The sequence below is a fragment of the Gadus chalcogrammus genome, chromosome 12, assembly GCF_026213295.1.
Source record: "Gadus chalcogrammus isolate NIFS_2021 chromosome 12, NIFS_Gcha_1.0, whole genome shotgun sequence".
Lineage (NCBI taxonomy): Eukaryota > Metazoa > Chordata > Actinopteri > Gadiformes > Gadidae > Gadus > Gadus chalcogrammus.
The window spans coordinates 12,700,944-12,714,438 of NC_079423.1; the positions used below are offsets into that span (position 1 = coordinate 12,700,944).

The following is a 13,495-nucleotide window of genomic DNA, read 5'->3' on the forward strand; positions in this document are numbered from 1 at the left end:
CGGGGAGCAGCCCAAGCCAGCTCCCGATGATGAAGCTGGCTCGGGGGACGGGGGACGGGGGACGGGGGACTGAGGCTCACGCCGTCAGCTGAGGCTCATGCCGTCGGGGCCCGGCCGGCGCCAACGCATTTGTCCCCGCCGCTCGGCGAAAACTGAAATAGCTTTCTGCGTGCCTTGCGGAAAGCACCGGGTGCAAACGGGGAGCTAGAGTTAAACAGGTGAGGAAGAGGAGAGAGATACTCACAGTCCAGGGAACTCATGGAGTTGTCTGAAAGAGGAGCACAAAGAGGGGGAGAACTATTAGTTTATTAATACTTTAAACTTTATACAAGTCATTTAGCTGACTTGCAGCGCAAGCACATACAGTAATGAGCAGGTCAGGCTTAGGTCTCTTCAAAGATGCGCACGGGTAGACTGTGGACCTTAAGCTATTGAACCTCCAACTTTTCCTCCGGGAGTTGAATACCCTACACTGTAGGGTGTTTGACTCCCGGAGGAAAGGTTGGAGGTTAAAAAGGTTTTATCGCTATGTGGGTTTTGTAGCGCAGCCTGTAAGGACTCCAAGCTGCTCTATCGGCCACTGTTCCGAGTCCGATACATGTACACTTCGGAGATCCGTAAAAAGCAACAGCAGTCGTTATTCTCCTTTTCTTCGATCTACTTTGTTCCCCCCTGTCGCCCGCCCCGGTACTCTCTAAACCGGTTGGTTTGTGACGGATGGGAGACGTGTTGCGTTCCACGCACGCGTGAGGACGCCACCGCCAGCCGAGGGGCCGTGTAATCGATGCGGAGCGGGAGGAGAAGCAGAGCGTGTGAGGGAGAGACGGGCGCCTGACCGGGCCACCATTAATCACTGCCGCTGCAGAACCAGGCTCAACGCTCCGCTGGAACCCTGGAGACTAATGAGGCTCATCCTGATAAATAATATCCCCCCATTATGAGATGCTGGTCACCCCCCCCCCCCCGTGTCTAAAGCACCGGTGTGTTACACTCAATTACATCATTTTTTTTGCATCGTCAAAAACAATGTGTGTATACACAATAAGACAAGGCTTTCTCTTTTAGGTATCCATTAAGAATGCACGCTGAAGAACAATCGCAGGGTTCCCCCGCTTTCAAGCCCTTTCATACAACGCCCTGGTTTGCATCGTCAGAAAAAAAAACTCAGAATTGAGTAGAAGTATGACGGATACAATAAATGGAACCAGCTGCGAGTCACAGTGAAATACTCACTGAACACTGTTCATTTAGCACCGCGATGACAGACCAAGAACACAGTGTTCCGTACCAAAACATCGACACACACACACACACACACACACACACACACACACACACACACACACACACACACACACACACACACACACACACACACACACACACACACACACACACACACACACACACACACACAGCTTGTGTCCTTCCGTTCTATCTTCAAATCCAGCCTGTTTTACTCTATAAGAAGTCGTGCTCTGGAGATTACCAGGGGTTTAATGTAGCACTTTGGGAAAGAAAGAAGCAACGGAGTGTATTCATTAATGACTAGCGGCCAGAGGTGCAGCAGATGCTGTCGGAGCGCTCTGATGTGATGCCGTCTCATGCATCATGGGCTGAGATTATAAGATAAAACAACGTGGAGTTTCTACAGTGAATGAGGAGGATTCAAACCCACAAATTGATGACTGAGCTTAGAAGTAGAAGTAGAAGATGATGCATAGATAAATAAAAGAGAAAGAGAGAAAGGGACGGGATAATGGCGGAGGGAGGGAGAAAGACAGATGTAGGGAGGGAGGGAGGGAGAGGAAGAGAGAGTGACGCATAAAGGAGAGGTGGGGAGAGAAAGCAGTTCTGATGTTCGGAGATTAATAAAAAATGAAAACTCTGAGCTGTGGTACTCTGAGCCCTCTAATTAATCGGCATAATCCTCAGGCAACAAATGAACAATTAGAAAGCTAGAGTGATAAAAAATACAGACAGAGCAGTATCTGATCTAACCACACCAGCTGGGGGGGGGGGGGGTCTGCCCCATGGAGGTCATCCAATGGAGAGTCATTCAAACTCACAAGGACTTCGAAGAGCTTTCTTTTGCTGTGTGCTTATCGATTTTTGAAAGCCTCTCTGTAGACACTCTACTCAATACCTCCCCAGAGGAGATACAGGAGGGCAGGGGAAAACGAGTAGGCATTAGAAAAGGATTTCCCGGTTCACCGGAGCCGGTCACCGTGACGTTATACTGTCGAGTCAAACGGTACAAAACCTGATAAAAGAAAATGACCGGGATGAAAAAAAATCAATCATACTTTCCCACTGTGTGCGTGCGATACAAAGTGATGTGCTCGGGGTGATTGGCCGAGGGGGGGGGGGGGGGAGACCGGTTTGTGAGGGACTTGTGTCGTGTGGGTGGGCTCGCAGCGCTGTACCTCTGGTGTCCTCTGGCAGTACGATGGGTGGGCTCAGGTTCGGTAGCTCCTCTTCTCCCGCCTGGAGCCCCGTGGCTCGAAACCGGTTCAGGTCCAGGAAGTCTGGCACGTCGACGGAAAAGTCTGCACGCAAACCACAACAGTCAGCAGAGAATCTCGAGAGGGAGAATGGATTGAGGCCTGGATTCACTGGTATTTTTTCAGTGTGCGACTTCTTAAAATAAATGCAAATTGGTGTTTATCTAAGGCAGTGGTTGGTTGTTGATGCAATTTGTGATTTCATAATTACATCACATGGTAATTTAAATCCTAATCATCATCTCTACCAAATGTTTTACAATGCAGATGATCTACCGGACTAACAAATAAATACATTTTTTTACGTTTCCTGATTGTCATGTATTTACTTCAAAGAGGAAATTGATGTTGTTTGAAGTATACCAACAACAGCACTCTCTGTACAGTGAAAGAGTGCGAGTGTGATAATGGCACAGGTGGAGGCAATGCTGAGGTAGACTGAAAACAAATTGAGTCAGTGAGGTCATTTGCAGGGCAGACTGTTGTGTAAGCCGAGGGGTTTCATATGACGCAGTGTTATGGCGCCATCTACTGGCGACATACAGAGGCAAGTGTTGCAAAAACATGATGGTTCAAAATGCTTTCATCAAGGAAGGTCGAGGGAAATATAAGGTAACAATAAAATATTCATAATCTACCTCTACCACGTCAATAACTATTAAAATAAATGTTTTCCCTTAGTCCGAATCACCACTTGATAAACGTTAGCCTAGAACTATGGTATACCCCTTTTCCACAAGAATTAGTGCGTATATCTAGGTTCATTAAATGCGGGAAAACCCGAAAAGGAAGTTTACACGCCACAGAAGAGGGCCGTATTGAGGGCAGTGAACATGTTCCACTGGATACTTTGTTTTTATCTCTGTTACTTATTCAGTATTTCTTTCAAACTCTGTCATGTGGTCAAAATGGCCGTTGCATCTTGTTCAGGTCCGTCTACGCACCAACGTCCGGAGCCTCAACGGGGTCATAGCATCGTGGCGTATGGGGGCGAAAATGTGTGTGTCCGCAAGAGAGTCAGGTTTCCATGACTGTCGATCGGAGCAGGAGCTGATACATTCCCGTGACTACTGTAACATTGGAAATGTAACATTTCCCACTCAAGACATAGGCCTGATCTCAGCGGGTGTTAGTGGATATTTTGTGAGTGGGAAAGAGGCTCGACTTTAAACATATGTATATTGTATATATATTACATAGATATATTTCTGTGAATTACCCAGTTTCTTTGGAATCCAGTCCACACCAAATGTGAACTTCTTTATCTGCAAAATCAGGTATTCTGGGAAGGAGGAGAAACGGGAAGTCCTGAAGAGAGAATAAGAGACAATTTGTCATGTAAACCCACACACACAGAGAACAGTAAAGTCCATTTTGTAGACAATTTGATCCAATGTGACCACGATACCCGTGCATAATGACCCGGGGACGAGTTGGTTATATTTCTTAGTGATGCCTACGGATAGATGTGAATAGACTGGGTCGTAAGGGTGTTTGACTACCAGACCTTAGTGGTATGGGAAGGTACTGCAGCTGGTATGCGGGATTTGATCCTTGAAATAAACACATTTTCAATAACAGAAAATGTGAAATTGTAAAATGTGTATATTCCAAACATTGTTCAGTAAATACAGCATTATGGTTGGTGGTTACTTCAATAGTAGTGTTTGCAAAAAATAACAACGCTAAACACGTTAACAAAGCTTCAAAGCAGCCTTGCTTTCTCTTGCCACAGTTTCCCACGGCTCATGGTCGTCTTGGAGTAAAACTTATTAATCTATGGTGGTCCGCAAAAGCTCTTAATGACTAGGGTCAAAAGTCAGGAACCACTGAGCTCCACTGTCCTCATGTAAACAGATTCAGGACCACACAGGGGGGGGGTGGGGTCTAGCTTACTTGACCCCGGCAGACTTGGCCTGCAGCGCTGAGCTCCAGAAGTCGGGGACGTTGTCGGGCTCTGTGAAGGCCTGCAGGCAGGCGGTGAAGGGGACCCGGGCTCGCACCGGCTCCGGGGGGGCCCGCTGGTTCTCCTCCGCCTCCCTGCGTTTGGCCTCGTAGGCCAGGAGCTCCTCTGGAGGAAGGAGAGGTCATGGATCAGCATCACGCACACGCATGAGTCTGCACGCTAACGTGAACACGTTCCACGCGCACAAGCACTCACACACACAAAACATAACACACACACACTCACACACATGTACACACTGACATGGACACACACAATGTTAGCACCCACCGACACACACACACTCACACACACACAAACATATGTACATACAGAATGAGATCCCGATGATAATTGCGACACGAGTGAGTAAATACTTGTGTCAATCGCCTTTCCGAATACATTTCAGATTCTATTTCAGCATCCTAACTATTGACTGAGGTCACTCAATTGAGAAAAAAAAAAAAAAACTGTCCGACACAGAACAAGAACCTCCCTAAAGACAGTCCCCACACAGCGAACAGCACATTCATCAACCAGTGAACTCAAAGAAGATGGAGAGGTCTCCATACCATAGATCTTCAACAAGGTGGAGCCGCTACTCCTAGGGGATCCGCAGAGTTAATGCAGGTGGTCCCCGAAATGATTTGATCCCCAACTCTCTTTCTTCAAAGAATTTTAATATATACTGCACTACACATTATCATTGGCTTGGTTTTTATAAGCAACACGATTTTGTACAATATAAAATAGGGGCACCTCCACCTTTGCTCTATACTACAAAAAATAATTTAAATGAAAACCAAGCACCTGCTTTCAACGACAGGCCCCCTGCTGAGTCCCAAAGAACCATGGCTCCACCCTTCTACCCCATGGGGCTCCACCCCTACTCGTGTTCTCTTTATAGAGTCAGACCTCCTCCTTATCCTTCAATCCCGGACCGCTGAGGTTTTCCCAGGCCAGAGCAACGATCCCTGATCAAGGCTGTGATCAGGGATCCCCACCCCCCCCTCCGCTCCGGCCCTTACCCCGGTTGGTGGCTGCTTCGATGGGCACGGGCAGCTGCATGACGTAGTCCACCCGCTGGTTGTAGCGCACGCGGCGCGTCTGGCAGCACTGCACACGCTCCTCCGTCAGGAAGCGGAAGACGTCGCTCGGGTTCTCCGAGCCGCCGCTGTTCCTCTGGGGGAAGGGGGGGGGCATGTATTGATTACAGATGATTGATTACAAGATCGTCAGCGCTGTCGATCGTCCGTCTGGGCGTGTGTGATGAGATAGAGAGAGTCATTGTCCTCATGCATTTGCAGTGTTACAACTGCTCAGAGGCAAAGAGTTGGTGGTAATATTGATGGACGCTCCCTAACCTTTGCATAGCCAATTCATATTGATGGACGCTCCCTAACCATTGCATAGCCAATTCATATTGATGGACGCTCCCTAACCATTGCATAGCCAATTCATATTGATGGACGCTCCCTAACCATTGCATAGCCAATTCATATTGATGGACGCTCCCTAACCTTTGCACAGCCAAATCATATTAATGGACGCTCCCTAACCCTTGCACAGCCAGAGGTGGTTGCCACTATGTTGTTCTGTTTGATAACTGGTTCTTTGGTAGGAAGAGTCTATTCTCATAGACTGCTGATGCACATGTTTTAATTTGACTTTGGTGGTCAGGTGGTTGGGTGGGGCTGGAGGGGTGGGGGTGGGGGGGGAGTATTTGTGCTGCCCTCCTCTGGCCCGAGGCGTTTGGTCAGCTCTATCTCTGGAGGGTCCGACTACGGTACTGGGTCACAGACAGCTGGAGGAGGCCCACAAATACCCTCAACTCCACTGGGGCGTGGGGAAAAAGCGGGTTCAAGGGACGTATAAATAAAGCCACTGAATGCTGACATCCACTTGGCACGGTAGAAATCTGAATTGCAAATTCTAATTCTCAGTTGTTGGCAGTCGTTAAACAAAACAAATGAATTCCTCACAGATAAGGAAATCTGAACAAAGACGAACCAAATGTTGTGTCAATGTTGAAGAGTATTCCCATTTCTCCACTCCAACCCAACACTTCATCGCAACAAATGACAATTCTTTCGACCAATAAGGCGGGAGTGTTTGTTTGTCCCATCGGGTCTCAAGGACAGCGATGGGGGGGGGGGGGGGGGTCTGGGCATGTTCTGTCACGCCGGGACAGAAGAGGAAGCATTATCTGGTGTGTGTGTGTGTGTGTGTGTAACAGATAGGGTGTGGAGGGGGTGGGGGGGTGTAGCTATGTATAGACCCATGGAGAAAGTCAGGCCAGGGGACCAGTACATGTCTGCCCAGCGGGGGGGGCAGTGAGCTGTGTTTCTCCGAGGACTGACCGAGGGTCTGGCGTTAATGTGTACCAGGGGGTCAAACTAAACCCAGTCATATTACAGTATCATTTAGAGAAGGTTTTTTTCGACCTGTGGTACACGTACCCCCTGGTGGTGCGCTAGAGTACTACAAGTGGAACGTGAGACTCATTTACAATCATAAATATAGGTCATTCAAAATAAACGTACTATAAATATTGTTAGGTAAATATCGTTTAATGGCTTGCTAGTATTTCACAAACAGTTTTGCTTTGTGTATTCCGATCATGCCATTTCCATTGTTTTGTATTACATTGATGCTTTTGTGATGATTTGTGTTTGCTAAATAAACACATTCAGCGCATTAGCATGGTTGCTGACTCTCCCTTTCTACTGGTTCCGACTTGCCAAGGCCTTCCTGCGGTACCTTCCGGCGGTAAGAGGGCCAAGCGCTGGCGCTCTTTACCCAGCCACTGCATATTTATATTTATTAGATCTATTTTTTACCGTTTGCATATAAGGTGGTCAGTGAAAGGTCTTGACGACAATTAAGGGGTACAAAGGTTTGGCAACCACTCACTTAAAGTAATGAGGACTATTACCTGTCGAAGTCTGTCATGCAAATGGACTAAGTTGATCTGTCACTATCGTGAAAATACACCACTATGAATTTACCATTTAGTCGTTTTAGTAGGCCATTGATATGCCTGCAGGTCAACTGTGGATATCGGGGATTGACCCATTGGACAAATTACAATAACCAGCAATACAAAAAAGGTTCTCGTTTAAAATAGCTTTGCAGTCTTGTGTTATGTTGCGTTATCTTTTTAGATAATCGTCTCTTAAATGATCCGATAGATTCCAGGCTTTAGGGATGCGGAGCGGGTGGGCTCCCGGGGGCTCACCTCCACCAAGGTGATGACGTGCTGGAGGAACTCCTGGGCGTCCTGCTGCCGGCTGGAGGAGAACTCGGGGTGGCCCTTGCTGACCAGGGCCTTGAACATCTTGGGAGAGAGGCCCTTCTGCTGGTGCTGGGGATGGAGGGCAACCACTGTCACGCACTCGCACCATAATACTTGACCGTACGCTTCAATGCATAGCATAAGACAGAGTGCTTATCCGGCATGCAACAGGTTTTAGGAACGGGCGAAGACCATCGTTTTAGCTCGTCAACTCCATCCCCCTCTCAAATTGAAAATGTTCAGCATAGGATTCATCCTTTTAATAATTATTCTATGGGAACTCATCACACGTGCCGAAACATGCATCTGGGGTCAATTCCAAAAAGACAGAAGGTACTATGGGTAAAAGTAGTTTGGTGTGAATATTTTTTGGGATTAATCAATCTCAATAGCGTACATGTTATACTGGACTCCATGGCTCAAGGGAAGAACAAAGTAAAGCTGTCTGAATCTGAATCTGAACAAAAAGACAGAACAAAAACCAAATGCCTCTTCCTCTCAGGATAATCTTCACACTCAAGCTCTGGCACTCCGATGTTTACACCAGCAACAGCTCTCCTCCCCTGTGGCCTATTTCACCACACTATGTTCCAGCAGCTGTCAGTGCCTTTCCATCACCCCCTTCCACACCCCTTCCCCCCCCGCCATGTCAAGTGGGAGGGGCAGGCCTACAGAGGCCACGCCCCCTTGTTTAGTGTGGTCGGTAAAGCCTAAACGGAAGGCCGAGGATAAGGCTGCTTCCTATTAGCCACTAATGGCCCCACTTGAGTCTCCCTTGTTGTTGTCCCTGCGTCCAACAGCTCTGTGCCGCCACCAGTGTGCCTTGAATCAAATTGAGGTGAGAGAGTCCGGAAGACATGGACGATCATTTGTAATGTGCGCCATGGAAATAAATATAGAAAGACGATTGATGGAGTCATATTAAAATAGTGACGTACAGACATGAGAGGAGACATACTGCCAGAACGACGGCTGTGTTGGAAAGAAATCCGAGCCGGACTGTTTGGAACAGAATTTAAAGCTATATTTACAGACTGTATTCTACAAGGAACAGAGATGAACAGAAATACATAACTAGTCTATTATTAGAGATATTTTATCGTTTCCGTTTTAGTTTGGTTATCTGTCAAAAACATGCACAGCCATCAAAATGAATATGCAAGTAACATTGTAGATACATTCACTCATCAATGCAAATGATGAGCACAGGGCACATTTTCAGAACAGGGCAGCCTCATACAAATATTGAATGTAATCACAACTTTGCATGAGCATGCTTCTGTGGGCTATGATGACTCAGGATGGGGGGCTAGACATACCCAGTCTAATACCTTGTGTTCTTCTTTCATCACCTGTTCAATGAGCTCAGATTTCATGGGTGGCTTGGAGAACTGGCCTGAGAGCAGTCCGTAGCCCAGTTTAGCCCTGAGAGACGAACAGGAGAGAGCGGAAAACAAATGAATCCAAAACAACAGCAATTATCAATAGGCAGACGAACCTTAAGTAATATTTAGTTGTATATGTTTGATTTATAATATATTATAAATCAGTGTTTCAACATCAATGCATGCACACACACACACACACACACACACACACACACACACACACACACACACACACACACACACACACACACACACACACACACACACACACACACACACACACACACACACACACACACACACAGTGTTGTGAAACATACTCACATTTGTGTGGCAAAGTCCTGAGAGGGGTCCAGTGGAGAGTAGTCGTATATCCTCTGGAGGTTGCCAACATACCTGGGGAGCCCAAAAACAACAACATGTCAGGCACCACTGTTGCACTCCCCGTCAAAAGGCTCCGGGTTTGAACCCCAATGTCCCCACGCTCATCGATCCGTCACGCATCCAGGTGGACACGCCCACTTGTGATGTCAGAAGAGGCCGATTTTCAAAACAGCTTGTACCGGCTAATCCCGCTCACACCTGGTGGTGTGATATGTCCCCTTGAAGGCCTCAAACAGGGAACTCACATCCTCTGGAACTCGGGGATGCTGAAGAGCACCTGCATGACGCAGCCCAGGTAGCAGCTGTTGCCCAGGTTCTTGACCCCCGTGTAACCCGAGCCGTACACCGACTTCAGCTTGGAGCCCGACTCCTGGATCACCTCCCACTCGCTCGGCCGCGACCGCGGCGGGCTGTTGTTGTTGTCTGTGTCGTGACCGTTCTCCGTCTGATGGGGGCGAGGGAGGGGGAGAGAGCATATATATATATTTATATTTATATTTATATAGGTTATGTTATCTGTGAGGGTCCAGGCAACTTACACAGAACTTGGGGGACATTTCCCGACCTTGTGAGTGACATATTGATGATTGGTGATAAAAAAAGATAAATGGAGAACACAAGAACCCTTTACCCTTTGCTGCATCTGTAGCATGTCTATTCCAAAGTGTGACAAGTGTTCTGAGATGTTAGGGTCGAGCACAGCCTCTTCCTCCTCGAATGAGTACACGTCTGAGGAAATAGCAAAATGAAATACATTTAAATTAAATCAGAAGGATGTTTTATCAAAACAAAGCAATCTTTTCATTTCTTTGGAAAATGGCCGTTTGAATATGTAAAGTACGCAGTCAGCGTGGTGTTAGTATGATCTCCGGTCGGTCCCAGACCTGCTCCGTCCGGGGTGATGGTCTCCAGTTTGACCGCCAGGGGGAAGTTGGTGTCCTTGTAGTGGTCCAGGGCGTGGCCGTTGCCCCCGGCGCCGTCGAAGAACCACTTCCCACAGAGCACCGCTCCGTCGGTGAGGTTCAGCCACAGGTTCTCCCTCATCTCACACTTCTGACACTTCCAGCCGCTGGAGGGGAGCCACGGCGGCGAGCGGGGAGAGAGGGAACGCCGAGGGGTTCAAAAGGATCCAATTTGGGGTATTTTTGAGATAAACTCATCAAAACGTCTGCTAGCTTTACTTCGATGTGAAATTGTCACTATATCGACCAAGGTCTTTAGGTCAGGTCAGTCTACCAGTCCACAAAAGGATTTATTCATGTTAAACCTAAAATAGAAACAGTTTGATATTGTTTGTTAAGGCTTCGTTATGGTTCCGCGGCCATGTTCACGGACCCATTATGTCCTTGCGGACCCTACTTGCGTCCACCGCAAGTGCCTGACGTGTGCCTCTCAAAATGTTTAACCCTCTGTCGAGGCGACGCAGCAGCAAGGGCTGTGATCCGCCTACTAAAACCCGACGCAGAACCAAAGCAGGTTCACGACTGCGTCGAAGCGTCTGCGTAGCCCTTGCGTTGCGTCGACGTTGAAGCATAATCAGCCCTGAAACCTACCCCATTTTTGGTATTTTGAGATAAAATCATCAAAATGTCTGCCAACTTTACTTTGATATGAAACTTTGACTATATTCACCAAGGTCTTTAGGGCAGGTCAGTCTTTCCACAAAATGATTTGTCCATGTTAAACTTAAAATTGATACAGTTTGAGGATGTTTGTTAGGAGCTTCCAGGAAGGTGTGCGCGGTGGTCTACCTAGGTCTGATCCTGACCCCATTGTCCTGCTGTCTGAGGCTTCTGGAGTGCCGGGACTCCTGGATATCCTCCTCCCAGGAATCTGGCTCCTGCTTCTTGTAGGCCGACGGTGAGTTGAGCACCGCATCGCAAGCTATCGTCACCTGTACGCCATCATCATCATCATCATCATCATCACAAGATTATAAGACTGGCAGTGCACCAATGCCCCATGGTCAGCAGTATATTAGTCCATCTTAGAATAAATGGGTTTCAAGAGTGAAGATAAATGTTCTATGCAGCCGTAAGTATTAATATAAAACTATAAACAGGACACCAGTAATATAAGCTCAGCCTGCAGTGTTCCATTTCAGTTTTTGACTGAAAGAAAAAAGGTCACAAAGAGTTGAGCTTACAAAAGCGAAAGTGACATTTCGAGAGAAAACCAAAAGAAAAATCAGCACATTACAAATAGATGCAGCGGAATTCTAAATAAAGCCACATACTTGCATTTTAAAGCAAGCACGCCTAAAAGACTGTATAAAAGGTACTGTCTCATGCCAATTAGATGTAAAGGGATACTAACACTTCCTATGAAAAACCAATTCATTCTTTGCAAGCAGACAATTGTATACACAATATTGAGACACACACACACACACACACACACACACACACACACACACACACACACACACACACACACACACACACACACACACACACACACACACACACACACACACACACACACACACACACACACACACACACACACCTTATCCAAGATAGCAGCAGCTCTTAGGACAGAACTGAGGGACGTAGTCCAGGCCAGTCCCCTAAAGTGAACCTCCCCTATCGACATGCAGGGAAACACAGAGCCCTGGGACGGATAGACCGGCTCACTGACCAGCGCAGGTAGCTCCTCGATGTTGGGTAGGGCGATCTCGAAGTGGTCTGGGAATATGACGAGCTTGGCCTCATCCTCAAAGTCATAGTCCTCACTGTTAAAATCCCGGTTGAGCTCCAGATCTTTGAAAAAAAAGGGGAAGAAACAAAGATTCAAACTTTTTGTGGAACATCAGCTCATATATTTCGTCGCCAAGCGGTGCTCGATGAAGACGGGGTCTAATCAGCGCAAAAGTGATGAAACCAAATCGAGCTCCAGTGTTGGGCATGCAACCACTTGTCCTCTTTTCCTTACTGATTAATATTCATATTCTCCCTCTGTTTTTACCGTCACGAATGAAACAATATCCCCCTTTCTAACTGGGATGGAGAGATTGAATAATTAGCTATCACAATTCAAAATAGGGAACGGGCGGCTGGTCTTGAGCAGTACCATGTTCGCTTCTTTTCTTTTAAAATATGAATTCTACATTACTCTACGAAAAATACAAAAAACGATGAATTTCAAGCACTCTTCAGATACCCTGAGACGTTAAATCAATGTATTCTTAATTAAAGTATGTCATGGCTCATCATTTATATTTTAGATTATATTCACATTCTGCCTCAACGCGGTGCTTTCGTCAAAGACCTTTGACAATAAATAGACTGGTGTGGGCTTGTCCGCGCAACGACCCTTCAACAGGATAAGTGGTTGCTCAACGACACTCTTAACAGGACAATGTAAGTCGAAGGTTATAACTTAGATATACTATTTCATATTATACTAAAGAAACACAATAATTTACTGACAACACTAAATAGTCTGTGAATTCAAGTACAGTCCATATTATGTTTGCTTTAGATTACATTTAAATTGATAGATCAACACCTCTGTAATCCAAAATGGGATCTCTTCCCATACAGTATTGTACCAAACATAAAAACGGCATTTTAGGGCTAACGCCCTAATATGCAGCATAATAAGAATTAAAAATAGCAATGTTTGCTCGTAAAGACCAGCAGTGTTGTTTAATAGCCCAACTTCAAAGAGGGATCCCTTCTACCTCACAGGCTAAAGATGTGCCATTACACAGCCATGGAGTCCACAACAGCTGCATCACAGGCCATTCTGTGGATGAGCTTCTTTAAAAAGCATTGTCACGGTGTCATCTGGTGTCACAGTGACGTCCAAGCTCAGGGGCTAGCTCGCTAATTCGATCACTGGACTGAATATAAAAATGACCGCAGATTCATCAGACCCATGGCAACGTCAAACATAACAGAAAAGGACAACAGGGCGGGGTGATCTGGTTTCGTTGAGAATGAGGATTGTCTCAATCACTGAAAAGACCAGCGAA

The 13,495-nt window shown here is 46.6% G+C and overlaps 1 protein-coding gene across 6 annotated transcripts in view; it reads right to left on the minus strand.

The window, feature by feature from the left end:
* usp13 (ubiquitin specific peptidase 13) overlaps nucleotides 1-13,495 on the minus strand; it is a 31,486-nt gene that overhangs the window by 11,839 nt on the left and 6,152 nt on the right. The window contains exons 4-16 of one of the 6 annotated variants that reach the window (XM_056603236.1): nucleotides 12,157-12,278; nucleotides 11,268-11,410; nucleotides 10,401-10,585; nucleotides 10,148-10,245; nucleotides 9,762-9,964; nucleotides 9,457-9,528; nucleotides 9,097-9,169; nucleotides 7,688-7,813; nucleotides 5,478-5,631; nucleotides 4,401-4,575; nucleotides 3,724-3,812; nucleotides 2,427-2,549; nucleotides 245-268 (exon numbers count right to left, since the gene is read on the minus strand). In XM_056603236.1, the coding sequence (XP_056459211.1) occupies nucleotides 245-268; nucleotides 2,427-2,549; nucleotides 3,724-3,812; nucleotides 4,401-4,575; nucleotides 5,478-5,631; nucleotides 7,688-7,813; nucleotides 9,097-9,169; nucleotides 9,457-9,528; nucleotides 9,762-9,964; nucleotides 10,148-10,245; nucleotides 10,401-10,585; nucleotides 11,268-11,410; nucleotides 12,157-12,278 (1,587 nt within the window). Of the gene's footprint in view, nucleotides 1-244; nucleotides 269-2,426; nucleotides 2,550-3,723; nucleotides 3,813-4,400; nucleotides 4,576-5,477; nucleotides 5,632-7,687; nucleotides 7,814-9,063; nucleotides 9,170-9,456; nucleotides 9,529-9,761; nucleotides 9,965-10,147; nucleotides 10,246-10,400; nucleotides 10,586-11,267; nucleotides 11,411-12,156; nucleotides 12,279-13,495 lie in introns of all 6 variants that reach the window. The other 5 variants (XM_056603234.1, XM_056603232.1, XM_056603237.1 and 2 more) reach the window with 5 other exon arrangements.